The sequence below is a fragment of the Monodelphis domestica genome, chromosome 7 (assembly GCF_027887165.1).
Source record: "Monodelphis domestica isolate mMonDom1 chromosome 7, mMonDom1.pri, whole genome shotgun sequence".
Lineage (NCBI taxonomy): Eukaryota > Metazoa > Chordata > Mammalia > Didelphimorphia > Didelphidae > Monodelphis > Monodelphis domestica.
The window spans coordinates 85997032-86024990 of NC_077233.1; the positions used below are offsets into that span (position 1 = coordinate 85997032).

At 44.5% G+C, this 27959-nt stretch overlaps 1 protein-coding gene across 1 annotated transcript; it reads left to right on the forward strand.

Moving 5' to 3' along the window:
* The first annotated feature begins 667 nt into the window (after positions 1-667).
* On the forward strand, positions 668-27378 carry ITIH4 (inter-alpha-trypsin inhibitor heavy chain 4). Its single transcript, XM_001380212.5, has 21 exons — positions 668-834; positions 1918-2078; positions 6370-6474; positions 6685-6847; positions 7060-7170; positions 7790-7918; positions 11349-11465; positions 11744-11912; positions 12482-12607; positions 13448-13629; positions 13975-14160; positions 19193-19332; positions 19627-19781; positions 19993-20043; positions 21086-21217; positions 22906-22944; positions 23984-24184; positions 24730-24910; positions 25219-25370; positions 26048-26147; positions 27173-27378. The coding sequence occupies exons 1-21, from the start codon at positions 754-756 to the stop codon at positions 27255-27257; spliced, it is 2766 nt and encodes a 921-aa protein (XP_001380249.2). The 5' UTR covers positions 668-753; the 3' UTR covers positions 27258-27378.
* The last annotated feature ends 581 nt before the right edge of the window (positions 27379-27959 follow it).

Here is a 27959-nt window from a genome sequence, read left to right on the forward strand (position 1 = left end):
CAGAAATGATACATTTCTACGAACCCCAAGTTACATGTGTCATCAGTTACAATTGCTAAATGGGCTGGTTTGGCTGAACTGGTCTTGTTTTTCTAAGGTGGGCGGACAGCGTGGTGGATTGGGAAACGAAGGAGTGTTGAAACAAAATATCACCAATTCATTCATTGATTTGGTGCCTCCCTACAAAGTCCTCCTGTGCTCTGGATAATAAAGGAAGAAGGGCACCTCGTGGAACTCTGTGCTGGCATTCGTCCCTGTAGTGATGCGTAAGGCAGAAATCTAGTCTTAGCTAACCATTCTTATCTTTCTTCAGACCTCAAAGTTCTCCACTTTGGTTGGATATTGAATAAAGGTTTATTGAATTGTGTTGGCTTGAATTCAATTCAACTCTCAATTCTACTCAAACTTCTAACTTCTCCCTTCTTGACTTCCCCTCCCCACCTTCAGCCCCTGGGGTGCCCCCGTCCAGATCTGGGGTGCAGGGAAGGAAGCTATGTCCTTGGGCCAGTCAGTCCGTGGGAGGTATAGCCTATCGGACAGTGGACAGAGGAGGCCACCGGATGAGGCTTCTTATCTGAGGGGGTGTTGCCAATAGTTCCAAGGTCTGCTGGGAAGTTACTCAGTCTTGAATTTGGCCTACTCAAACCCCTCCTCCTTGCCAGTTTCCCATAATCACCCCCGGGGGTGGGTTATTGATTCACCGAAGCCTCTAAATCCTGGCTCTTGCCTTGCTCTTGCCTCTATCCAACCAGAATGGAGGCCCCATCTCGCATAGGGCCCCTCTCTCTTCTCATCTTTCTGTTGGCTTCCTCTGGTCCTGTGGCTGCTGAGAAGGTACCTGGGTGTCTCTGGTTAAGTCTATATTTGTGGGAAAGAATGGCTTTCAAGGGCTCCTGGAGGTGCAACAGTGGGGCTGTAGGAAGTGCAATGGACTTGGGATGTGGGGATCTGGGTTTGACTTCCAGCTCAATCACAGTCTAAATCTGGGCAAGTCACTTTACCCCTGGCCTCAGTTTCTTCATCTGAAAAATAAAGTGCTTGGATCAGATGACTTCTAAGTGTTCTTAGACTACTATGATGACCTTCTGTCTGTGAAATGAGCACAAATGAATGGAGTTGTGAGTATGTACAAATGAGTGTCTGAGCTGGTATTGGGTATTGGGTATTTGGGCATCTGTAAAATGGAGCTAATAATAGCACCTATTTCCCAGGGCAGTTTTGAGGATCAAATGCAATATTTGTAAAGAGTTTTGCCAACCTTAAAGCCAGCATTTTATATTATCATTATAAATTAGCATCATTTATTATCTATTATATTATGAATATAGAATAGTTGGAGCTCTTTCTGAGAGTGCGACATGGCATCTGCAGTACCCTACCACACTGACAAAGACTCTGAAAACAGAAAACCATGATTCACAGGCCCTGGCCAGAGTCCTGGTCATAATTGGCCTCAGCCTAGTTTCCCTGAGGAGAGAATCAGGCAGAAGAGAGAAAGTTCCGAGGATCTCAAAATCAAGTTTATTCAGCCTTCTCTTAAGTCTCAATAGGAAGTTGGGGACTCATTCTCCCTAACTTTAAGAGGGAAAGATTAAGTTAAATGACTTACTCAGTCACCTAGAAACTTGAGCAGAGGAAGAATTAGGACTTAGTCTCGGATTCCCAACTGGACTCATCCTCAATTTGACTCATATTGGAATACCTGCTGACCACCCAGTGGGAATTAAGTAATATTATCCACCCCTACTCCCACCACCCCTCTTTAAATTGGTTTGAGAAACCTGGGTTCTACCTCTTCTTTCGCACAATGATTGATGCCATTTAAAAGTTGTCCTGTTCCCAGGGAGAAATGGGCTTAAGACTGTGGAGGGGGCAGAGTTGCAGGCTCTTCTCCCCATCCTCTCAATTCTACCCTAGGATGGTATTGACATCTACAGTCTCACCTTGGACTCCAAGGTCACATCACGCTTTGCCCATACCACCATCACCAGCCGGGTGGTCAATAAAGCAGAAGAGGCCCGTGAAGCCATATTCCAGATGGAGCTACCCAAGACAGCCTTCATTACCAACTTCTCCATGTAAGTGCTGAACTTGGATGACCTACTTCCCTCCCTCTCCAATTTTTTTCCTTTCCATGACACCCTACCCCCCAACCCAACTTTCCTGCTTCTTGCCTTCCCTATGAAAAGTCTAAGGAGCAAGACTCATAACCTAATGTATACATGAACTCAAAAATGTAGAGTATGGTTAATGGACAGAATTAACTGAAGTTTGGGTACAAGGAAATAAATATGACTTCATATGGATCAGAGACTTGGTAGGATGGAGCCGATTAAGCAGAAGAGAAAGACCACCTTCCTGAAGTTGTGCTAGATAAACTTTACCACCAACTTTCCCATATAGTTGGTGAGCTTGGCTGGACCTTCCCCCCACCCCATGTTTCCTTCCCCTTTTCTGAGAGAGAGAGAGAGAGAGAGAGAGAGAGAGAGAGAGAGAGAGAGAGAGAGAGAGAGAGAGAGAGAGAGAGAGAGAGAGAGAGAAACAGAAGAGAGGAGAAAAGAGGACAGACCCTCAATGAGCAACCTCAGTGAGGGTGTTGGAAGAGGATAAGAAGTCATGGAGAGAGAGAAGAGAGGTAAGAGAAGCAGGAAAAAATGGAGTCTCTGAAACCAAATGAATTAGCGAATGAGTTCTGGGGAGGCTGTAGTTCTGTGGTTATCTGTGACCTTGAAGGTTGCTTTGAACTTGAGATTCTATCCTTTCCAGTGGGTCCTCTTCTCTCCAGTGCCTTCTTACAGTCCCCGTTGTTCCTTCTCACAATTCCTCCCTCCTAGAGGTGCTCACATAGAAAGTGGGCAGTGAGAAAAGTGGGATAGTGTGATTCCTCTGACCCAGAACACAAGCTCTCACCTCTTTTCCTGTCCATGTTTTTCTTCTCTCTACCCTCCTCCTCTTCTCCCTTTCCTCTTCTAGGGCTGGTTTCCAGAGAAATTTTGTAATATTTGTAGTGGAGCAGTGTACTCCTTCTCTAGCCTTCCCAGGGTCATAGTAGGAAATGGGGGTGGGTCAGAGGGCAGATGATAAAAGGAAATAAAGATATGGGAGAGAGAACATTGTTAAGGGAAGTCTATTAGAAGAGCTCGCCTCAAGAAAGAGCATTGTCTAGATAGGATGGAGGAAATGAGGCAGGTTGGACATGCTAACTTCTAGATATCCCTTTGATGTTCTCCCGAGAATGAGGGATGCTGATTCTAAGCCTAGGCTGGAAGAGCATATTAGTTCTGTGATTCTACTGTCTTCAACACTCCTCAGCCTTTCTGGGTTTCATCACCAAATCCCTGCCCCTGTCCTGGCCTAGTAGAGACATTTATCCTAGGACTGGTTTGCACTGGCCACACCGACACGTGATGAGAGCTGGCTGCAGTTTTGCCCCCCTGGTTGGGAGCTCCTATGCTCAAGGGCTGGTCACATCTGATTTGCTGGGTGATCCAGGTATCCATAGCCTCTCTGACCCTGGGACCTTTTGTTCCCGAGTTAGGGGGTCAGAGGAATGTTTGTCAGAATTTCAACATCCTACAACAAACCTATCATTGGAGGGAGCTTGGATTTTTCTGGAGTCTCCGATCTGTACCCAGTGAAGTAGCTATCCCGGCTCTAGAATCAGAATGTCACAGTTGGAAGAAACCTTAGTGACTCTTGCCCAAACCTTTTCTTTTGCAGCTGGGGAGAGGGGCAGGAGGGGGGAAACTAAGACCAAGAGAGAAGGAAAGAACATATAAAATGACACCCTGAATTAGCAGTCTTCCTGCTAGGTGGTACAATACAGTGATAGACAGAGCATTGGCCTTTCAGTCAGAAAGACCTGAAATTCAAATCTTGCTGCAGAATTTACTAATTGTCTAACCTTGGACAAATCACTTAACCTTTCCCAGCCTCAGTTTCCTCATCTGTAAAATGAAGATAATGGGATAATAGCATCTCCTTCACAGGTTACTGTGAGGATCAAATAAGACAATACATCTAAAGTGCTCTTCAGTTCTGAAGGGGTCATAGAAAGACAGTGTGTGGTTTTTAAAGTCCTTCCTAATCTGGCTTCAGCCTAGATATCTGGACTTGGTTCATATTACCCTTCTTTGCATAGTCTAATTTCTAGCCAAAGGAGCCCGTTTTTTTCATCCTTGTAAATCTCCTGCTTTTGTGCCCTCACACAGACAGGCCCCCATGCCTGGGATGCTCTCCCTTCTCACCTTTTCTCAAGACTTTTTTCTTCCTTCCAAATTTCCTTTGTGAAGCCTTTCTTGTTTCTCCCAGTTGTCAGAACTGTTCCCAACACACCACACATGTGCGACACACACATACACACACACAAATTTCTTTGTATATATTTAGTACTCTATGTGTCCATATGTTCATCCTCTAGTAGACAGTAGACTCCTTAGGCCAGGAACTGCTTCCCTTTTGCTATTCAATCTCAAGCAGCCCACATGGTGCCTTCAATAGAGCAGATGCTCAATAAATACTTATTGAGGCCAATTGAAATTTCCCTAGAAAGTCCCTGAGGATGGGCGCAGGAAAGGAGAGGGCTCGGGAAGAGACAAACAAACAAGCAGAGAGTTGGTTAGTTCCATGATCTTCCTCTCCTTAGAGAGTTCACGGTCTGGCGGGGGGGAGAGACAGCTTCAAATCATTTGAACCAAAGTTTAGTTTATTAAGAAGCTCCAGTCCTATGTGTAGTTTTGGACTCTTCTGGGGATCTCAAGGAGGATGGGGTGGAGGAACAGCTTGAAAGCTGCTGAGAGTCTAAAGATGGATGAGTTACTCTGACTTAAGAGAGAGTGAGCTAAGTTCAAAGGAGAGGTCCATATAGAACCATGAAACACAGAGATGGCCGGCATCAAGTGCCCATTAAAGTGGGGAGAGAGGTGTCATCAAAGGCTTCATGGAGGAGATGATACTTACAAGTGCTCCCAGGGACAGAAATGGAAGTTGGGAGAGTTCATTCAAGGCAGATGCTCCAAAGCACCAAGATGGTCCAGGATGGGATGAGAGCATGGAATGATGAGTTCTCTTGTTTGGCTGGATCTGAACTAGGGCTGCTAGGTGGTGTGGTGGTTAAAGTTCTGGACTGTGAGTCAGGAACACCAAATTTGAACCTGGACTTAGGCACTTACAAGCTCTGTGGCCCTAGGCAAATTATAAACCTCTCCTGTAACTCAGTTTCCTCAGCTGTAAAATGGGATAATAATAGCCCCTAATCAACAGGGTGGTAGAATTAAATGAGAAAAAAATATATATATATATACATATAATTTTTCTTTGCAGACATTAATTCATTATATTAATATTATTAATTATTATTTTCTAGATACATCAGAGTGTGGAGGACCTACAATGCCAGGACTAGCAGTTTTGAGTCTTTGCTCTAAATAGGCCATTGGGTGGCACAGAGAGTTTTTGAGTCAAAGGAAGCCTGAGGAAAATTACTCTTTGAATGCACACAGGATGCATTGGGGAGATCAGACTGGAGGCTCAATCAGTTAATTAATGTTGGCCTAACACACTGTTCTAGGCAATGGGGATACAAAGCTAAAGATGAAAGAATCCATGCATTCAAAAGGCTTGCATTCTGTCAGGGAAAACCATATGTTCATTTATAAGAAAGTACAAATTAAGGGACATATAGGTAGTACAATGGATAGAGAATCAGGTCTGGATTTGGGAGGTCCTGGGTTCAAATGTGACCTCAGACACTTTGTAGCTGGGTGACCCTGGGCAAGTCGCTGAACCCCAATTGCCTAGTCCTTACTACTCTTCTGCCTTAGAATCGATTTTTAGGAGGTAAAGGTTCTTTTTTAAAAAGGAAAGTTCAAAGTATATACAGGATAAATATAAAAAAATTTCAGAGGGTGGAGTAGATATTAGTATCTAGGAAGATCAGAAAGTAAAGGTGGCCCTTGAGTTGAGCTTTGATTCAAGGATTCTGTGGAGCAGAGTGAAGAAGTACATTTCAGGCATGGGGCACAGCCAGGACAAAGGTAGAGAGGTGGGACATGGAATGTTATGTGCCAGGAATAGCAAATGGGATGGTTTGGCTGTAAGGTATGGTTTGTGAAGGAGTCATATGTAACAAGCCTAGAGATGTAGCCAGACGGTGATGGGTTTTAAATGCCAAACATACAAGATCGGATGGGAACCATTCAGGACAAGGAAGGGCAGTGTAGACTGTTTAGGCTGTATACATTTTAAGTAAGAGGAGAAATCCGAATCCAGCCTCCTCCCTGTTCAGTCCCTCCAGCCCTCTTTCCTAGCATCCTGGAGGCAACTCCTGCCCCAGGACCTTCAGCCCTTGCTCCTCCTCTCTCTCCTCAGGGTCATTGATGGTGTGACATACCCCGGGGAGATCAAGGAGAAGGCAGCTGCCCAGGAGAAGTACAGCTCTGCTGTGGCCCAGGGTCAGAGTGCTGGAATCATCAAGTAAGTGTCTGGGGGGGGGGTGTTGGACTGGGGCAAGCAAGGGATCCTCGAGCCCCAGACAGCCACCCCCTGCCTGAGAGCACCTCCTGCCTGTTTAGACTGTGGTCATGGCCACCCTGTCTACACCCTCCAAGTTCTGCCCAAGCTTCCCCTGCCCACCCTGTCCATTCCCAGTGGCACTAAGGAGCTGATCTCTGCCCCCCCCCCCAGGGCCACAGGAAGAAGCATGGAGGAGTTCCAAGTGTCTGTCAATGTGGCCCCTACTGCCAAGGTCACTTTTGAGCTGGTCTATGAGGAGCTGCTGAAACGGCAACTGGGGAAGTATGAGCTGATGCTGAAGGTCCGACCCCAACAGCTGGTGAAACACCTGCAGGTAAGGAGGCTCACTCCATCCACCCCAACACTGCTCCTCTGGGGAGCCCTTCCTAATGCACTCAGTCCACGCCCTCACCCCCTACCAGACAGAAGCCTGCTTGTCTCCCCTCACAGCAGCAGCTCCCTGGGGCCAGAGGCTCTTCCTCTCCTCAGAGCAGGGCTTCCCCTCCTCCAGGCTTCTGCTCATGCCTCATCTCTTCCACCTCACAGATAGACATCCACATCTTTGAGCCTCAAGGCATCAGCTCCCTGGAGACTGAGAGCACCTTCATGACCAATGACCTGGCAGACGCCCTCACCAAAACCCAGAACAAGACCAAGGTCAGATGTCTACACCAAAGGAACAGAGTTTGGACCCTAGCCAACATAGCACAGCCACCACCCATTTGATTTCCAGAGGATTGGAGTGTCCAGACCCATGGAATATCAGAAATGGAGTAAATTTAGGGTCTCCTAGTCCAACCCCTTATTATACAGATAGAGAAACTGAGTTTGAGAGGGGAAGTGACTTGCTCTAAAGCCCAGGCTTCTTAATTCCCTAAATCCAGGGCCCTTTCTCTGGGCTCAGCTCAAGGGTAAGAAAGGGGGAGGGATGTCTTATGCCCAAATATATGGACCACAAGTCAACAGGGACAGGAGAAACTGAGGTAGGGCAGAACAGAGATTGGGCAGGTCACCGGGATTACCAGTTTTCCAGGCCCCAGGGAAGGACCATCCAGAGAAGAGAAGGAGTTCAACCTTTCTGTTATGCTGGGTCCCTAGGGAACTCTGGGGCTCTTGGCTAAAGCCAGCTCCAGAGAGGAGAGAAGGTGTTCCCTGGGGTAAGGAGTCTCACCCATGTTCTCTCATTCAGCTTCTTCAGTTCTTGGGAGACTGGAAGGATTTGTAACTGCTTCTGGCTTCTCAGGCAAGTTCTCAGCATCAGCTTCTCTTCCTCCAGGCTCACATAGTGTTCAAGCCATCTCTGAGTCAACAACAGAAGGAGCCTGGGAAGGAAGACACGACTGTGGATGGTAACTTCATTGTCCGTTATGATGTGGACCGAGTCACTGATGCAGGGGACATCCAGGTGAGTGCTCTAGAGACCTAGCAAAGGGAAGGAGGCAGTTGCCAAGCAATTTCTATCCAGGATATACAGGTTGGTAGAGTGAGTGGATAGAGTTCTGGCCTTGAAATCAGGAAGACTTGTGTTCAAATCTTTCCTCAGACACTTACTAGCTATGTGACTCCAAACAAGTAATTTAATCCTTTGTCTGCCTCAGTTTCTTCATCAATAAAACAGAGATAATAATAGTACCTACCTCCTAGGTGAGCTGTGACATTCAAATGAGATAATATTTGTAAAATACTTAGCACATTAAGACAGTATAATAATTTATCATTAGTACAACCCATACAAAAACATTCAATGCACTTACAGTTAAGACGTGAACTTTTTTTAAATTTCAAGAGCATTTTTTAAAAGTTTCTCTATTTATTTAAAATTTTTAGTTGATTAGTTAATTTAGGATATTTTTCCATGGTTACAAGATTCATATTCTTTCCCTCCCCTCCCCCTAACTACTTCCTGTAGCTGACACACAATTCCACTGGGTTTTACATGTGCCATTGATCAAGACCTATTTCTATATTATTGATATTTGCACCAGGGTGATAATTTAGAGTCTACGTCCCCAATCATATCCCCATCGACCCATGTGATCAAGCAGTTATTTTTCTTCTGTGTTTCTACTTCCACAGTTCTTTCTCTGGATGTGGATAGCGTTCTTTCTCATAAGTCCCTCAGAATTGTCCTGGATCATTGCATTACTACTAGTGGAGAAGTCCATTACATTTGATTGTGCCACACTGTATCAGTCTCTGTGTACAATGTTCTCTTGGTTCTGCTGCTTTCACTCTGCAACAATTCCTGGAGGTCATTTCAGTTCACAAGGAATTCCTCCAGTTCACTATTCCTTTGGGTGCAATAGTATTCCATCACCAACAGATACCACAATTTGTTCAGCCATTCTCTAATCGGAGGGCTCAAGAGCATTTTGTAATTGAATTTCTATAGTTCTTTTTGATTAATATCGTCCCATCCTATACATATTCTAGTTTGCTCCATTTTCTAGAGTGGGTGACCTTTTTGCCTTCCATCTTGTATCTTGGGGGCATCCCATGCTTTGAGATCTACAACCTCCTGTGCCTTGATGACAGAAGATACAGACAGTAAAGGTAATAGGGAAGTAGTTCGGAGATCAATGTTTATGCTACATTAGGTCTAGATATTCTATTCCCTCATGTGGTTCAATCACCACATTTTCATCATCATCTTCAGTTGAGGAAACTGAGGCAAACAGAATTTAAATGACTTGACCAAGGTTACACAGCTAGTAAGCACCTGAGGCTGGATTTGAACTCAAGCCTTTCTGACCCTTGGCCTAGCATTCTATCTACTAGATCACCAAATGAAGCAACTGAGGTCACAAAGAGATTAAAGGACTCCTTTTCACTGCCACCTCTTGATCAATGGGCTTCATCCCTGCCATCCTTTCCCCATGTTGTCTGTCTCCATTACAAAGTGCTTTACTTAGTTCTGAAAAAAAAAAAGGTTTAAGTAATGTTTTTTTTCTTTTTGATTTCCTTGTCATATTCACAATTCCTCCCATCAGAACCATTCATCCTTTGTTTTAAAAAAGTACCAAAGAAAAATAGTCAATGCATTTACCATGTTTGAAATGGTATGCCTTATTTAGAACCTGACTCTGGTAGGAAGATGGTAGAGGCATGCTGCCCCAAGTCCTGTGAAGTCACAATTGCCCTTGAGTCCCCTGAGGGCAGGACCCTGGTTGGTCTTAGGCATCCCTATCCTCATCTCCACTTTGTTGGGCATCCAGGGCATACTTGTGTAATGAACGAGGGCCAGTGGGATGGAGGGGACAAAGCTCAGAATACTTAGAATCCAGAACACTTAGCTTCTAGCCTCGGTTCTCTTACTGACTCCATGTTAAAGTTTTCAAAAGTCAACATTCAACTAACAATCAATCCACTCCACTGAGGCTCAATTTCAAGACCTATAAAATGGATAGAACTCCTCATTTAACCCACCTCATGGGATCCCAGGAGAGAAGAAAAGATCTTTGTCAACATTTAAGTGTAATGTGAAGGAAGTGGCAGAATCCTCACAATAACTGCTGAATGGTCAAGGATGGGCCCTATTCAGTGGGGATCCCGTGGGACGGACCTTGGAGAACAGGCAGGATTTAGAGATTATCTGGGAGGGTGTTTCTGCTCCAAGGAGAAGGGCAGGGCATGGTAGAAGCAGGAGAGAAGAGAGGGCTGCTAACTCACTAACCACAACAGCAATGATGATCACATTTCAGAGTTTACAACGTGCTGCACATATACACATATACAAGTATTCCTTCCACATGACGACTTTCCCCTTCATAATTTTGATATGTTGTGCAGAGGCATGAAAAATTAAATGGAAATTTGGGGAGGAGTTATGTGGAAGCCACAGACAACATGTGAAGGCCAGTAGATGACTCATGAAAAGTTTAGAAACTCATAAATGCATAAAATCGATATAGTACTATAAAATACCAACATAGTTTATCTTTTAATACTGCACATATTCACAACTTCTTTTTTAAAGTTAAAATACGTAAAAAGTTAAAGTTTGTGCAAAGAATGCAGAAGCTAGCAGATGTAACTCGAAGGCTAGAAATGTAGAGAGATTGTAAAAGTTTAGTAACTCATAAATGCATATAAGGTACTGCAAACATGCAATAAAAGAAAAAATTCAACTTTTTCTGCTGGTATAAAAGTAGAACACAAAATTATTAGACAGATTTTTCCAGATTGTAGGGGCACTGTGGCCCTAACCCCCATGATGTGGAAGAGATACCTGTCTATATAATTTGATCCTTGTAATGACTCTATAAGGTAGGTCCAGTTATCACCTCCATTTTACAGATGAAGAAACTGAGACTGAGAGATTAAGGGATTTGCCAAGTTGTTGTTCAGAACCTGTTCAGTTGTTTCAGTTGTGTCTCAGTCTTCGTGACCTTATTTGGAATTTTCTTAGCAAAGATAGTAGAGTAGTTTTCCATTTCCTTTTCTGACTCATTTTACAGATGAGGAGAAACTGAGGCAAACAGGGTTAAGTGACTTGCCCAGGATCACACAGTAAGTGTCAGAGGACAGATTTCAATTCAGGAAGTCGAGTCTTCCTGACTTCAGACTTGGTACTCCATTCACAGTGCCACCTAGCTGCCTGCCCAGTGTTACCTAAGTAATAATTAACTGAGTCAGGATTTGAACTCATATTTCTGTTTCCGAGTTCAGTACTCTATCAACTCACTTCCTTGTTAAGGTAAAAGGTCCTCATGTCTCAGGGAGAGAGAGAAAGTGGAAGGAGGGTTGGTTCTTGTGTTACGGTTGGCTAAAGCAGAAGGTATATGGGAGGTGTATGGGAGGTGTAGCTCTGACCCACCACTGTCTCCCTGATGCAGATTGAGAATGGATACTTCGTGCATCACTTTGCTCCAGCAGGGCTGCCTATGGTGCCCAAGAATGTGGTCTTTGTCATCGATAAGAGCGGGTCCATGGCTGGGAGGAAGATGAGGCAGGTAAGCTGGCCTCTCTAGACAAGGAAGAACTCAAGTTCACTCCAAGCCACTTCTTTGTCCCTCTGGTGTACCTTCTTTATCAGCCGTGGCTCAGGGTTAGGGCTGATGCCCCAACTGCCACCTTGAGTCAGGAAACAGCCCACATGGCACCAGACACGCATCTTCCAGGCTCAATTCCTTATTCCCTCCAGCTTTTGTCCACATCTGCCCTCACTACCCTGATCATCTGTCATATCTTTCCTTGGACTTCTCCCCACATTCCCTTCTTGCCCTCTCAGACCCGAGAAGCAATGGTCCAGATTCTGGGTGATCTCAGACCAGAGGACCAGTTCAACTTAGTCATCTTTGATGGACACGTATTCCAGTGGATGCCAGCGCTGCTTCAGGCCTCATCTCAGAACGTAGAACAAGCCAAGAAATTCACCTCCCTCATCTCAGCCATGGGTGGTGAGTGAGAAGCCAGGCTTTATAGGGTGGGCAGTGAGGGCTTTCTAGCCTAGCTGCTTAGTGGAGGGTTTGGGGTAAATCTGTTATGGACGACTTAATTTTTAAAAAGGGAGGGAGTATCTTGAGAAGCTATTGAGAAGAATGCTGGCATCTCCCTGGTCCCATTTGCAACTAGTCCTAGGCTCTATAATTCAACTTTATTAAAAGGACATTTAATCAATCAATAATCTATTCTCTACCCCCAGTACTCACACACTGGGGACTTGGGGCCTCGAACTGCCCTCAGCTGGCCTTTCTGCATAGAATCTCAGTGCAAATTTCAACTTTTCCATTCATTGATGCAGGCTTTGCTATCCTTTGCTATACTTTGCTAACCTGTCATGGTCTTCTGACCTCCCTCCCTGTTGGAAGCAGCTTCTAGGCTCCTTCCCTTTCTGCTTTGTCCCTGACTTTACTTAACTTTATCTTGGCTCTACATAGACTCTATCCCTTCTTCCTAGTCTACTTCCCCCTATCTGTCTCAGTTGCTACCAAAGCCAAGACAGGTGTGAACAAATTTCTGTCCCCAGCAACCAACATCAATGACGCTGTACTTCTGGCTGTGAAGATGCTAGATGACAGCAACAGGAAGGAGAAGCTACCCCCAGGGAGTGTCTCCATGGTCATCCTACTCACCGATGGAGATGCCACTGATGGTGAGATGAGGGTAGGGAGGACTCCTTCTATTTTGGGATCCCTAAAGAATGTGTACGTCCTGGGACATCTTGTTCTGGGAACACTTTCCCAGAAGTTTGGGGGAAACAGAGAAGGCGCAGACTCTGTCCCTGCCTTCAGGGAACTTATCATCTAGGGGAGACAAGAGGAGCAGGAGGAACACCCTTGTTCTCAGGGTGTTCCTAGTCTGAGTGGGGAGATGATGTAAACATGGGATCAAAGAAGAGGAAAAATGTGGCCAATTAAACCATTTGGATGCATAGTCCTGTCCCTAAGTTCTTCAGGAGACCTGAGGAGAGTTGGCAAGGTCAGAGAGAGCTTCATGTGGGAGATATCCATCAGAAGAAATATGTTAGGAAGGACAGTAGGCTGGGAGCCAGGAGTCAGAGGCTCCACTCCTAGTTGTGCCAGTAATTCTCTGGGTGACCCTGAACATTTCAGTTCCTTGCCCTCTCTGGGCATCAAAGAGTTTGTTTTTGGTAGATATTGTGGAGGAGATGCCTATCCATATGGAGATAGAGGTGGCTCTAGAGTCAGAGGTTATGGGTTCAGATCCCACCTCTGACCCTTACTACCTGTGTGGCCAATGGCAAGCCACTTGGCCTCTGTGGACTTCCATTTCCTCATATGTCAAATAAGTGGCTTGACCTAGATAGCCTCTGAAGTCCCTTCCAACTTTATCTAGTTTTATAGTCAATGATCTCAGAGGACCCTCCCAGCTCTGATAGTCTATAGTTTTAGCTTAATACTCAATCCATTGAATACTTAACCAATATGTCTTTCTTCCCTTCCTGTCAATTCACTGGCCTCTGTTGCTACAGGGGAGACAAACCCTAAGAAAATTCAGGAGAATGTGAAAGCAGCTATAGGAGGTAGCTATCACCTCTATTGCCTGGGTTTTGGCTTTGATGTCAACTATGCTTTCCTGGAGAAGCTGGCCCTGGAGAATGGAGGGGTGGCCCGGCGAATCTATGAGGACTCAGATTCAGACCTGCAACTCCAGGTGCCAACATCCAGCCTTTGGGATACCATAAAGAGACTTCAGATAGAAGGTTATGGGTATCCTCTATGTGAGGGATGCTATGTTATGTAGTAGGGGGTAGAGAAACTAGAAGGGAAAAGAGGAGCCTTCAACACCTTAATTAGAATCTACCACTTGATTCCTAGGTGACCTTGGAAAAGTCCTTTCCCCTTTTATGGACTTTGACTTCCTCTTTTTCCAATGAAGGAGTTAATTGGACTAGAGTGACCTTACAACCCTTTAGAGATCTAAAGTCCTATAGGCCCTAGGCGGCTGCCCTCTCCGCCATGTCTCATTCTGCCCTAACCCTTTTTTTTCCCCACAAAGGATTTTTACCAAGAGGTGGCCAACCCATTGCTGACCAAGGTGGAGTTCCAGTATCCAGACAATGCCGTGGAACTGCTCACACAAGATAACTTCAGGGTCTTCTTCAAGGGTTCTGAGCTAGTGGTGGCTGGGAAGCTGAAGTCTCAGTTGGAGAATTCACTCTTAGCCGAAGTCAAGGGTCAGTCGGTGAGTGTGGTCCAGAAATCCTTGGCTGGGAGAGCTCTGACCTGAGATCCAGGGACCTGGGTCCTTGGCATGACTATATCTCTGCCTGAAATCAATTACTCCATTTGTCAGCCAGTTTTTCCTATACCACTGGAATTCCCCTGCCCACATTGTGCCCAACTCTGTGCTCTGCATTGATGGCTTAGTGTGGGGAGAAGCAGGTCTAGGTCCTGCCGATAGAGAGCTGAGAGTCTGATGGAGACAGTATTCACCCAGGAAACCATTTGAGAACAATTCAAAAGAATAAACCCCTTGAGAGTGTGGCATAATATAACGTTAACAGAGAGAAATGACAGTGGGCTCAAGTAGAGAGTTAAGACTTTCTGGGAGAGGTGAGATTTGAATTGACCTTTTGAAGAAGAGTTGCTTTTGTTCAGGTAAAGGGGAGGTAGGGAAGCATTTTAGAGTTTAGAGGAGTGGAGGGGAAATAAGGGGGATTCTTCCAAATACAGGATGAACGATAGTTCTGCAGTGTTTCCTGACAAATTCTAGAATCCTTTATTTAAGGAATAGTTTGTGAATAGTTAGGAAGGGAAGAGACGCTAGATAAGAGCAGTTTGGGTTGATTAAGAACAGCTTGTCCCAGAATAATTTCATTTCCTTTTATATAGGGTTACTGGGTTGTTAAATCAAGGGAATTCCATTGACATAATAGAACTAGTGAGACAGCAAGGCATAATAAATAGAGAGCCAGCCCCCACCACAGGAACACCTGGATCCATGTCCTCTGACCCATGAGCCTGGACAATTCCCAATTTGCACTGGTAGGTTGGTAAGGGATTTGACAAAATTTTTGCTTCAGTCAAATGGCAAACGTTTATTAAGCCCTATTACTCACCAGATACTGTGCTAGGCTCCAGGAATTCAAAGACAAAAGTGAAACAGTCCCTGCCCCCAAGAAGCTGATTCTTCTGGACAGGATGGAGGGATGTAAGATGGATGATAGATCCTATGGTGAGGAGGATTCAGGAAGACCAGACTCAGCTGGTACCTGGTGAATTTATGACAGCTGGCAAGGGTAGTTACTAGTCAAATGATCTCTCCTCAGAAATATTTTGTTCACTTGAACAAACCTTTATTGGATGTCAACTATGAGTCTAACAACAAATAGCTAGGTTGCTAAGTGGTTAGAGCAGATCTGGAGTTAGGAAGACATGAGTTTAAATCCAGCCCTAGACACTTACTAGCTGCATGATCTTAGTTGCTTAAACCTGTTTGCCTCAGGTTCCTCCTGGGCAAGTAGCATAACCCTGTTTGCCTCAGTTTCCTCATTTTATTTTTTTCCATTTTCTTTTTTTTCTTTTTCTTTTTAATTTTTATTTGGTAATTTCCAAACATTATTCATTGGAAACAAAGATCATTTCCTTTTCTTCCCTCCCCCCCCCCCCCACCACCTCTCCCATAGCTCACGCGCAATTCCACTGGGTATCACATGTGTTCTTGATTCAAACCCATTTTCATGTTGTTGGTATTTGCATTAGAGTGTTCATTTAGAGTCTCTCCTCAGTCATATCCCCTCCACCCCTGTAGTAAAGCAGTTGCTTTTCATCAGTGTTTTTACTCCCACAGTTTATCTTCTGCTTGTGGATAGTGTTTTTTAGATCCCTGCATTTTGTTCAGGGACATTGCATTGCCACTAATGGAGAAGTCCATTACCTTCGATTGTACCACAGTGTATCAGTCTCTGTGTACAATGTTTTCCTGGTTCTGCTCCTTTCGCACTGCATCAATTCCTGGAGGTTGTTCCAGTCTCCATGGAATTCCTCCACTTTATCATTTCTTTGAGCACAATAGTATTCCATCACCAACATATACCACAATTTGTTCAGCCACTCTCCAATTGAAGGGCATCCCCTCATTTTCCAATTTTTGGCCACCACAAAGAGTGCAGCTATGAATATTCTTGTACAAGTCTTTTTCCTTATTATCTCTTTGGGGTACAAGCTCAGTAGTGCTATAGCTGGATCAAAGGGCAGACAGTCTTTTATCGCCCTTTGGGCATAGTTCCAAATTGCCCTAGTTTCCTCATTTTAAAAATGATCTGGAGAAGGAAATAGCAAACCGCTCCAGTATCTTTGTCATGACTATCCCAAATGGGGTCATGAAGTCAGACATAACTGAAGAACAATGGTCCAACCACTGTCCAAGGTGCTGGGGGTATGAAGCAAAATATCACTCCATCCTGGCCTTTGTGGAACTTTCATTCCATCGACGGACTACCACATATGTGTGCCTGGAAAATCAAAGTAATCTGAAGAGGAAGAGAAGTGCCCACTCTAACAGGAAGGGATTTTGTTTAGGTTTTTCCCTTTTTTTTTCTTTCCCAGGGGCATTTCAATTCTCATTCCAAACCCAATGGAAATCAGAAAATCATGAATTCCAGAATAGTGATTGGCTTAGATTACTATTATCGATTTAATGCATATCAATTTCATGTAATTATTGCACTGCTTATTACAATTTGTTTTGTATTATGGGTTTGCTAAATACAATTTTGTCACATTTATGAAAAAATGGAGGCTGTTGCATTTAATGAGTATTGTGAGTTGATGAGTTGCATTTAATGAGTATTGTGAGTTGATGAGCATAAATTCATATGGAGGTTGTTTGAGGTTAGCAGCAAATCCTGAGTGTAAGAGTAAGGACATTATGAGATTGTTTTTAAAAGCTAAAAAAGAATCGGTAAAGTGGACATTTGTAGCATATGACCAGGAGGAACTGCTTCATCAGTATTAGTGAACTATCAGACTAGATAGTATTTTGAAATTGATTTCAAAACCCATCTGAGGAATGGTTGTTTTTAGAAAAAAAATTTTTTTAATTAAAAAAGATTTTAATGGGAGATTATATGTGCAGAGATTTCATGTGCCAGTAGAAAGCATCAGGCTGGGCTTAAATCAGTGCTGAATATAGATTTCCTAGATTACAAAAATCTTCTAGGGTCATGTTGAGAATCATTTTAAGACAAGATCTCTGTCCAGGGTAAGATGCTGTAGAGGTTTGGTGTATGCATACAACAGCATTATTAAAAGACTAGAAGATGAGTAATTTAATGGAAAATACCTTAAAACTCATTTAAAATTTTTATTATTAGGTCTCCAAAATCAGAAAAACCTGCATCCAGCTCTAGCTACCTCAGTTTAAGAGGCAGCTAGGTGGTATCATAATGCAAATGACTTGGAATCAGGAAGACTTGAATTCAAATCTAACCTCAGACTAGCTACCCTGGACTATTTCAGTTTCCTCACCTGTAAAATGAGGGGGTTGGATTTGACAAGCCCTAAGGTCTGTCCATTTCTAAATTTATGATCCCGTGAATGTCTGAAAAAGAAGTTGGGCTAGTAATATAATGAGAAAGTAGGATGGCAGATGGAAAGTCAAAGTGAACTTCTCTTCCCTGACTTCAGATGTATTCCTGAGAACAATCTGGAGAATTTTCAGAAATTCAAATTTTAACTCCAGGTAAAGAAAAACTTTCTAATGCTTCAAGGCTACCAGTAGTGAAGTGGAAGTTTTAGGAGTTTGGGGAGCTCTCTAAAGCTGCTGTTCCTCAGCGTAAATGGAGCTCCTACTCTGGTAATGGTTGGATGTGCCTTGAGGTTCCTTCCAGATGCTATGATTAAATGACCATCATGTCAGATGAAACTTAGGGAAGGGGAAGGACAATCCCATAGGGCATAGGTAGGGCCAAGCCCAGTTTTTCTCTTTTCAAATACACACTGGCTCAGTGTGATCCGTCAAGGCTATAGGGACAAGGCTACTGGGTAAAAAGGGGCAGAAGGCATGGATAGCAAGGGCTGGTGCCTTAGCATCTGTCCAAGGTAGAAGAGGAAGAAACAGTCAAACCTGGTCCTGCAACATGCTAGGACTGGTGACTTTTGGACTTAACTGATGAAGGCTTTGTCAGGGTGAGTGTGGAGAGAGGGGATAGGCCAGCGAGATGGAGAAAGATTGGATGGTCCTTCCTGAAAGGAAAAGGAGAGGAATGATGATCTCAGCGAAGATTCTCTGGAGCAGCAGAAAAATCTGAACCTATCAGCATGGATAGTCCTTAAGCTATAACTGTTGTCGACAGGGCAATACTTTGGAGGCAGCAAGGATAAAACTCTCTTGGTTAGTACTGAAATCATAGGTCACACAATGAGAAAGATCATTGGTCCAATTTTTCAGTCATGGATAGCCCAACTAATTAATTGATCATGCTTGAATAAACAAACACAAGTCATAGGACACACATCAATGCATTTGATTTAGTAGCTATAAAACCTTCCCTTCTCCCTCCAATCCCCCGAATTTACCTTGAATGCATTCTGTATGTGTTGTGTCTCTTGTTGGAGACCTACAGGCTGTTCCCTTGCTAAAGTGTAAGCTCCTTGAGGGCAGGGGGTGTTTTGTTTATCTTTCTGTATTCCCAGAGCCTGACACACTGTAGGATCTTAGAATGCTTGTTGATTGGTCGATTGTCCCCAAGAAGGCTGAAATGGCACCCATGAAGGAACTGGACATATTTAGTCTGGAGAAGAGCAAGCTTAGTAATGTTCAACTGTGTGAAAGGCTGCTTGGAGACTGAATTCAGTTGATTCTTTTTGGTCCTAAAAGACCCTTCAGTTCTGAGGAAAGATTAGTTTGTTTAGCAGTAGGGAAAGAACACAATTCTGCTCTTGACCACCCATTTGACCTTGGGCAAGTCTTTTACTCATTTGGGCTTTAGTTTCCTCATCTCTACTGTGAGAGGGTTCTAGAATAGATGATCCCTATGATCGGTTTCCATCTCTAAGCTCTGTGGATGGTAGCTGTACATACAAAAACTCATATGTTAAAACCTTTTTAAAAGACTCGAGAGGTAAAACTGAGTCAACAAGCTAACAAGCTAGAGCTTGGAAGGTGGCCTAGAGCTGAAGTTTAGGCACAGTTTGATGTTGCTCTGTCCATGCTGGGGAGGTCTAATCCCAGACAGATGCTTGGCTTCACCCCTCATCTCCCCTCTATTCAGAGCACCCAGAACTTCACCTTCCAAACAGAAGTGAATGTTGAGGACAAGGAGAAGGTGTTCCAGAGCCCAAAGTACATTTTCCACAACTTCATGGAACGCCTGTGGGCATACCTGACCATTCAGCAGCTGTTGGAGAAAGCGTGAGTGATCCTTGTCTGTGTGACCTTGGGAAAAGCATCGAGGCTCTCTGTACCTCAGTTTACCCTTCTGGGTCACTGACACCCACCAAAGAGGGGTGATCTTCTCCTGGGTAATCTTTCAGGCTGAGGGAGGATGCTATAGCCTGAAAGGGATAGAGAAGAAGCTCACTGCCTCTTTTCCAAAGCAGTGGAGCTAGAGTAATGAGTCCCCTTGGGGTCAGAAGGCACAGAAAGAATGATTGATAAGAGGGAAAGAAGCCTGTCTAGACCAGCATTGACAGCCTTGACCTTTAGTGTTTCAGCATCAGCTGAGGAGAAGAAGAGCCTGGAGGCCCGGGCTTTGGGACTGTCCCTCAACTTCAGCTTTGTTACCCCACTCACATCCATGGTGGTCACCAAACCAGAGGGCCAGGATCAGGACCAGGTGGCTTCAAAGCCAGTGGAAGCAGGTGAGCAGGGAATGGATGGGGGCTTCCCAGAGCCAGACTTTTCCAGGCACTTTAATCTTCATTTCCCAGGTGTCTCTCTGGTCCCCACATCTGCCCTTCACTGAGAGCTTAAGCTCTCTACTTCTCTGAGAGCTTGGCCACATGTGAGATTTTGGGGGCAGAATGAGGGAAAACCTGGGGGTCAACTTCTCTTCCCTTTATTTTTTTTCAGATAACGATTGGTCTTCTTCATTTTCACTAATGGCAAGATTGCCTAACGCAGGTAAAAGTAGAATTCCATGGAGCAGGGCCTTGGGATCCATGTGGCTATGTGTTTGGGGTTACTTAGGAGTTAATGCTAAATTTGTACCCAGCTCTCCTGCTGAGAACAGAGTGAGCCCTGACCCTGGCCCAGACTCAGTCCTTTCCCTGACCTCAGCCACAAATGGGCTCCAACCAACTAGCCAGCAAAACATATCAAACTGCAATGTTGGAGAGACCTTAGGTGCCATCTGGTCCAGCTTCTACCCCTACCAGCACTCCTCCACAACACACTTCCACAGAACTCTCCTAATTGTTATCCAGCCTTAATCTGAACTCTCAGGGGACTGGATGATAACATGCTAGAATCTATATACAAACAAGATAAACACAGGATAAATTGGAGATAATCCCATGGTGGGGTAATGAGGAATCTTACTGAGAAAGGGTGAATAAAGCTATGGGAGCCCTCTCTGTCGCCCCATTGTCAGAGATGCAATTGGCTGTACTTATCCTGTCTTCCTCAGAAGAAGGTGAAGGATAGGTCCTTTTTCACATTTTAAAGAAATTGAGGCAAAAGAGGCTGAGTGACTCAATCAAAGTCATTCTAGAAATTAGTAGTAGAGAGGAGCGCTTGACCAAGATGAAATGAAGTACCCAACAGTTAGGATTAGGGAGATGAAGATACTTCCCATTATCTCCCTAAAAACAGCAAGGTGCTTTCACCTGGACCAGGTATCTTCAGGGAGGTCATCATGGAAAAGAATGGTAAGGGTGATGACCCTGGAGGAAACGCCAAAAGATTTTACAGTAAACACCCTGAGTAGGAGATACTCTCTCTGGAGCTAGCCAGCTCATCCATCCCTTGGAGGCAAGGCTTTGGGGAAGAGTACTGGTTTAATGGTTCAGACCTTGTAGGACCCTGGAATCCTTTCCCTAAGGAACAGTCCTGGTGGAGAAAACCTCTTTTTTGCCAGACCATCTCTTTGGGGAATGAGAACCAACTGTGTACCCTACCCTCATGAAATCCTTCCCCTCTCAACTCATCCCCAATTCCTTTTCAGGAACTCCCAGATTCCCAGGGCTTATTTTTCAACAAGGAGTCTCAGGACACCTACCAGGTGTTCCAGGGCCTCCAGGCGCTGCAGGTGTCTCCGGAAGCTTCTTACCCGTGGGAGGAGCACTCAGATATAATAGTAAGTCAATTAACTCAGCCCCAGGACTTTTATTCCATCACTACTAACACCATCCTGGGACCATCATTCCCATCACTGAGGGAACAGGGGTAGGAAACCATGGTTCCTCAGCAATCCAAGAAGGCTCTCAGGAGGAGGTGAAGCTCCATACACACTCTGTCCTATGGAGAGTTGGGAGCACTCAGCATTCCTTACTGTCTGCCCTCAGCCTTGAGCATCACTCAACCTGGATAGCTCTTCTCTTCCCTGACCCTGCTTCTTCCTAGCCCCCAAAGACATGGACAAGACAGAAAGAGAAGCATCTTCCAAATTATTTCCTCTCTCAACTATTTACATCTGGTCCTCTTCCCTCTTCTATGGCTCTAGGATATTCCATTGATTTCCATTTTGTATATGATTTGCTTTTTAATTAATCTGGTTTTAAAGCCTAGATTTTCAGCATCAGTTTGCCTGAGAGCATGATCTAGACTCTCAGAAAGTGTGAGCCAGAAGGAATCTTAGAGGTCATCTGGTCCAGCCCCATTAATGCTAGATGGCACAGGAGATAGATTTGGAGTCAGAAGACCCGAGATCAAGTCCAGCTTGTGGCCACTTACTAGCTATGTGACCCTGGGCAAGTCATACAACCTCATTCAGGCTCAGTTTGTTCATTTGTAAAATGGAGATGCTAATAACACCACCTCCCTTCCAGGGTTGTTGGGTAGATTAAATGAGATAATTTATAGTAATTTTCACACCTTAAAGCACTAGCCAGTGGTATGCTGGAATGATTTGCAGTGTGAGCATCTCTACCAGAAATCTGCAAATGCTACAAATCTTGATTTATTGTCTGATTGATTTTTAGACTTAAGGGAGTGATGGAGAAAATGTTAATAATGAAATTAAATGTTAAAGTATGTTGTGAAAGGAAAAAGAAAGGAAAACTTGGCAGGGTGGGGGGCACACAGGGTTACTGAATGTATATGTGACATTGATAGAAGGAAGATTGTTCCAAAGAATCAACCCTAAGAAGAAGATGCTGTTATTATCCCCATCTTACATTTGAGTAAACTGAGGCAAACAGAGGTGAAATGACTTGTCCAGGGTTGCTTGACTAGTAGTGTCTGAGCTGAGGTCTTCCTGACTCCAGACCCAGTATTCTGCCCATTGCACCCCTGGGCTGCCTCTTGGAGACAGTGGCTTCTAGAGATGTATAATTCTGGACATGAGCTCCCTGTTCTTGGCTAGGTATTTGCCCGCCATTCTCTGTAAGGCCTGCCAAGCATGCTATGAAAAGGGAAAAAACAAAAATGCCTTACTTAGTCCTTTCAAAGGTTGCAACAGAGGCAGTTTGGCAGCTCAGTAGATAGAAAGCCAGGCCCGAAGACTGGAGATTCTGGGTTCAAATCTGGCTTCAGATACTTCCTAGCTGGGTGACCATGGGAAAGTCACTTGACCTTAATTGCCCAACCCTTACCACTCTTCTGCCTTGGAACCAGTACTTAGTATTGATTCTAAGACAGAAGGTAAGGGTTAAAAAAATGGGGCAATGGCCTCTTTAGGTTTGGGCCCTTGCATGGAAAGTGTTTGCCCTGTAGGTGGCTCCCCTTGTTGGGTCCCTTAATCACTGCCTCCTTCCCTTGTCCTCTGCTTTTGTCCTCTCTGGACTGTCTGAAGCCTAACTCCTTCTCTCCCTCTTTTCTCCATAGGGCCGCCACCTCCGGATTACTCCATGATGGGAGGATTAGGTAAAACTGAATCAAGAAAGAGTGGAGGGAATCTAAAGGGTTAGATGGAGATTAATTGGGTCAGTGGCTGAAACACCTACAGATTTTTTTGTGCCTGGTCTGCCAAAACAGGGAACAAAACAATGGTGACACTGGCCATTTCCAAGGCAAAAAATATTAGTTTAGAGGGTGTCCAGACCAGGAGATCAGAGCTAGGATGAGCATGAAGGTCTTTTGAAAGGAGTTAAGATGAGCACTCCCAACCCCCACACCAACTCCTCCCTCTAGCCTTTCCCACCCCTCTAAGTAAGTAGATGTAAGTCTGGTTGGTCCCTTTCTCACCACTTCTAGACCCCTGTATTATGCTCCTTCAAACCCTGAATATCAGGATGAAGGGCCAGAATACAGAAAGGCCTAAATCCATAACTCTGCATGGTCCTTCCTTTTTCTTTTCTTTATAATGAATTATTAGACATTTTTTTATTTTCACAGCGGCTCCTTCATATACTTCTCCCTTTTCCCACCCAGAAAATGATCCCTTATAATAATAAATAATATAAAAAGAGGGGTGAAAGTTATTCAATAGAGCTCATTAACCCATCAATGCAGTCTAACAGTTTATGGTGTGTTCTGTATCTATACTCCTTCCCTCCCCCTGGTCAGAGAAACTACAGTTATTTTTCCAATGGGATTTGAAAAGTGGGGGATGGAAAGGGGGGCAGGGAGAAGTGTGGAGGAGATTTAGAACAGACCTGAGGACCAGTTAGGAAACAGATATTTCCCTGAAGTCCTCTCCTGCTGTCCTAGGTAAGACGCCCATCCTTGCCTAGAACCAGTTATAAGATGTGACAGAAAGATCATTGGTCTTAGAACCTGGAGACCTGAGTTCAAATCTCAGTTCCAATATATTACCTATACTTGGACAACTCACTTTGTCTAAACCTCACTTTAGGACATTTAGAATGGGCAGGATGGTACTTGTAGCACCCGGCTCAAAGAGTTATTATGGGAAAAGAGATCTGTAAATTAAAACATTATTGTTCTTTCAATTTTTCCTTAGATGCCATGGCATCGGTTCCATTATTGCCAGATCCTCCTCTGATGAAATTGTTTGAAGCCCCAATTCCTTCCCCAACTCATCCAGGAAAGAAAGCCCCTCATTTCATCTTGCTGGGAAATAACCACACTGAAGAGACAATATGTGTGAATGTCAGAGGGTCATCCGATTCCCCACAGAATCTCATCTCTGATCCTGGGCAAGGTAAGTGACCACACAGATGTGCACACACACACACACACACACACACACACACACACACACACACACCACTCAGGTCTCCCCCCACCCCACTTATGGAACTGCTATTAAATTATATTATCTTGTGCCATGTTTGGGGAGTTCTTTCTCCTCTTGGGAACTCCCTGAAGGCAGGGCTGATGTCCTCTCCCTCCTTGTACCTTTCACATCTTGTCTAAGAGAAAGAGCAATGCTTTTATGGGTGCGTACTCTCTTGGGGGAGACAAGACCCACATAAATAAAGATTATGGGTCCTGTACGAAGTTATCTACAAATGAAAACTAATGAGTGTAGACCAAATCCAAAGGAATAAATGAGATGCAGGAGAGATTGATCTATATATTGATCTGAATGGGTCTATTCCTAATAAGCTTCCAAAGAGAATGCTGGATTCAATGGGGAAGACTTTCCCCATAGAGAATGGTTAATCTGAATGGACTTCCTAGAGGAGGTGGTTTGTTACTGTTCTGAGTACTGCTCTCAACCCTTCTGATCTTATGGGTCTCCAGGCATTGAAGTGACTGGCCAATATGAGGGGAGAAGAAACAAGTTTGACTGGCTCCAGGTGAGCTACAGGACTCCTGAAATTAGGGTGCGTGTGACCCAAGACAACATTGTGGTGACTCGTGGCCATGGCGGGAAAAGCTCCTCTCATCAATGGAAATCATCACTGTATTTGGTGCTTCCAGGGTAAGCCTGAGGGAATTAGGGGGTTCAGGAGCAGGTAGGTAGGTTTTTCTCCAGGAAGGGGTAGCTCTTTGAACCAGCAGAAAGGGGCAGGATTCATAGGGACTGGACCTTTAGGCTCCCCACCCCCACCCCAGGGACTTTGTGGACAAGAGCCAATCTCTTTGTTGGGGGTGTGGTATCTTCACTTGAATCTTTGCTTCTCTTATCCCTGGAAAAGCAGAAATCCCTCTTCTGACCACTGTGCCCCAGACTTTGAGCTCTCCCCTTGGGTCTCTCATATTCCCTCTAAGGGCTTGGTTTTCTTACAGGCTGAAGATAACTTTGGAAAATGGTGTCTTGCTGCTTAGTGACCCAGACAAAGCCACCATTGGCCTAGTATTCTTGAACCATCCCACTCCTGGACTGCGGCTCTTCCTGAGGGATCCAGCTCACTTCTCCAGCCAAACCAGTGGAGTCCTTGGTATGGTCTGGACCCTGTCTATAGCAATCTGTGACTCCTTGATCAGATATTTCTCTCTTTGACCAATATTACCCTCCCCTTTCTTTTTATTCTCCTGCTTTCTGAATACTTCCTTTTTCTGATCACCTCCTTTCTGAATGTTCCTCTCTAGAGTCATCTAGCTATCCACCCCCCATCACTCTCCAGCTTTCAGAGCATTCTCTACTTTCTTATCATTACCGACTCCTCTGACCATTTCTTCCTTTCCTATCCCTTCCTCCCTACCATTCTCCAATTCAGCTCTTTGACTATATCCCTGCTCTCTGACTATCTTCTCCTTCTTATTTGTACCTCTCTGATAACCTACTCCCATCTTAAATATCTATCAATACTTCCCTTTCCCGGTAGACACACACTCAAAAACTACCTCTTCCTGGGAGGTGAAATCTGAGTTTTTGCTTCTCTCTGTCCCTCCCCTTTCTACCTCATTCTTTTATTCACTCTGTCTTTCTCTGTTTCTCTCTTCCCTTTCTCTAGCTCTCTCTTGATCTTTTTTTCCCTCTTTCTCTGACTCTCTTGTCTATCTTGATAGTTCTCTTTCTTGGTCTCTTATTTCTCTGTGTGTATCTCTCTCTCTTTGGGTATGTACAATTCTCTGTCCTTCTTCTAACATATTTCTCTAACCTTTTGTTTTTCAGGTCAATTCTACCAGGATTTTCAGTTGGATCCTGCTGAAGTGAGAACATTTGAAAACACACGGGGGCTTAGTGTGATGGGAAAGAATTATACAGTCACCAGGTAAATATGGACCAACCTATAGAGCCTAGGCTAGATTGGGAGTGATGGTGCCTGGGTTCTGTTCCTCAATCCCATTTTTCCACATCCTCATAGAGAATCTCAGGCTTGGGCATCTTGTGCCCAAGCACAGATCTGGCCACTCAAGGCAGTGGTGAACCCTTTGACCAGGTGGTTTCTGATGGGACACTCTGCCATCCTCAGAAGAATCAAAACTCATAGATTTGTGATGGTGAACCTTTTAAAGATGAAGTGCAGGGTCCTTCTCTTACCCCATCCTCCAGACCAAATGCTGGGCCCACCCCTACCCAAAGACTGAGTGCCATGCTCCTCCCTCCCACCAAGTGCCAGGTGTACCCTGCCCCCTCTTCTTCCCCCACAAAGGGGAGATAGGAAGTGCTCCCATTGGGCTACTAAGCAGAGGAGAGAGTGTACTGAGGAATGTCCTCAGCAAGGGTAGAGAGGGGGAGGGGAGTGGCCCAAGCACTCTGTTCCTCTCAAGTTCTGTCACCTGTGAGCTGCCCACTTTACCCACTGTGCATTCCCATTGGGCTGCTGGGCAGAGGTGCGGAGGATGTGAAAAAAATGTCATCAGGCATGGTGGAGAAGGGAAGGGAGCAGCTCTGCCCAAGTCCCTCTGCCTTTCTAGTAATGAACTCTGGGGTGAGAAGGGTGGCTGCATGTCCACAGAGAGTGTACTGCATGCCATCTTTGGCACCTGTGCCATAGATTTTCCATTACTACCATAGATGTTCCAAATACCCATTAAAATGGAAAAAAAAAAGATCTTTGAAATCCACAATTAATTAAAACGTGTTCTATAAAGAACAAATAATAGAGACAATTTGAATAAAAACAAGAGAGAGAACTTGGAGGAAAAAGATTCAGGTCTTTTTAAAATATCTGAATATATAATCTGAAAACCACATCTAACTGAAGGAAAAAAAGAAATAGTTCTTAGGCAATTAACAAAACCCTCAATAATTGGTTAAGAATTTTCTGACAATCTGTGTTTGTGTATTTTGCAGAACGTCCATGATGGATTTCCAAGAAGGCAGAGCTACTGTCCCACAGTCAGAGTTATTGTGCTGGTACCTCGAACAACCCTTATAAGGTGGAAGAGAATCAGCACGAGCTGCACCCTTCTGGTCTCCATTCTGGACTAATCAGGGCAACTAATAATTGCCCATCTGGACCAGGTGGGGAGATGCTATAAAGCAACGTCTTTTCAGCACTTCTGTGTGTATTGCCTCTAATTTCCTTGGGACAGGGGTGGGATGTGTCTTTGGTGATTGAATCCTATCATGAAGTCACGGAGCAAGAGGGACAGCTGCCTCAGGGACTTATTCTGGGCCAGTTTGGGATGATAACCCAAATTTCACACATGTTCTGAATACTCAAATAAATTGAATGCCGAGAGATCTTTCAAAGGAGGGTCACCAAACGTGTATGCGTCACTTACGATGCCCCACTCATGGTGCAACGTCCTGGGGATTCAAGTACAAAGAATGAAATCATTTCTCCCTGCAGACCTTTGATAAAAAGAAATGGATAATTAATTTCCAGAAATCACTAGAGAATAAATGTAACCCTTCCTCTGGAGCTGTCCTTAGCACTCCCATTCAAACTTGCTTTGGATCTCTTAAAGGAGTAACTGTCTCTTCAGGCTCCAAAGGTCCTTGGTGAGTCTTTACTTTTCAAACTCCTACTAATGCTCACACCTTTAAGTTCTGGTTTGTAGGGGGAGAATTGCCTCAAAGTGAGGGTATAGTAAGAACAGTAGTTACAAAGCATTCCTGTCAGAAACCTGAGACA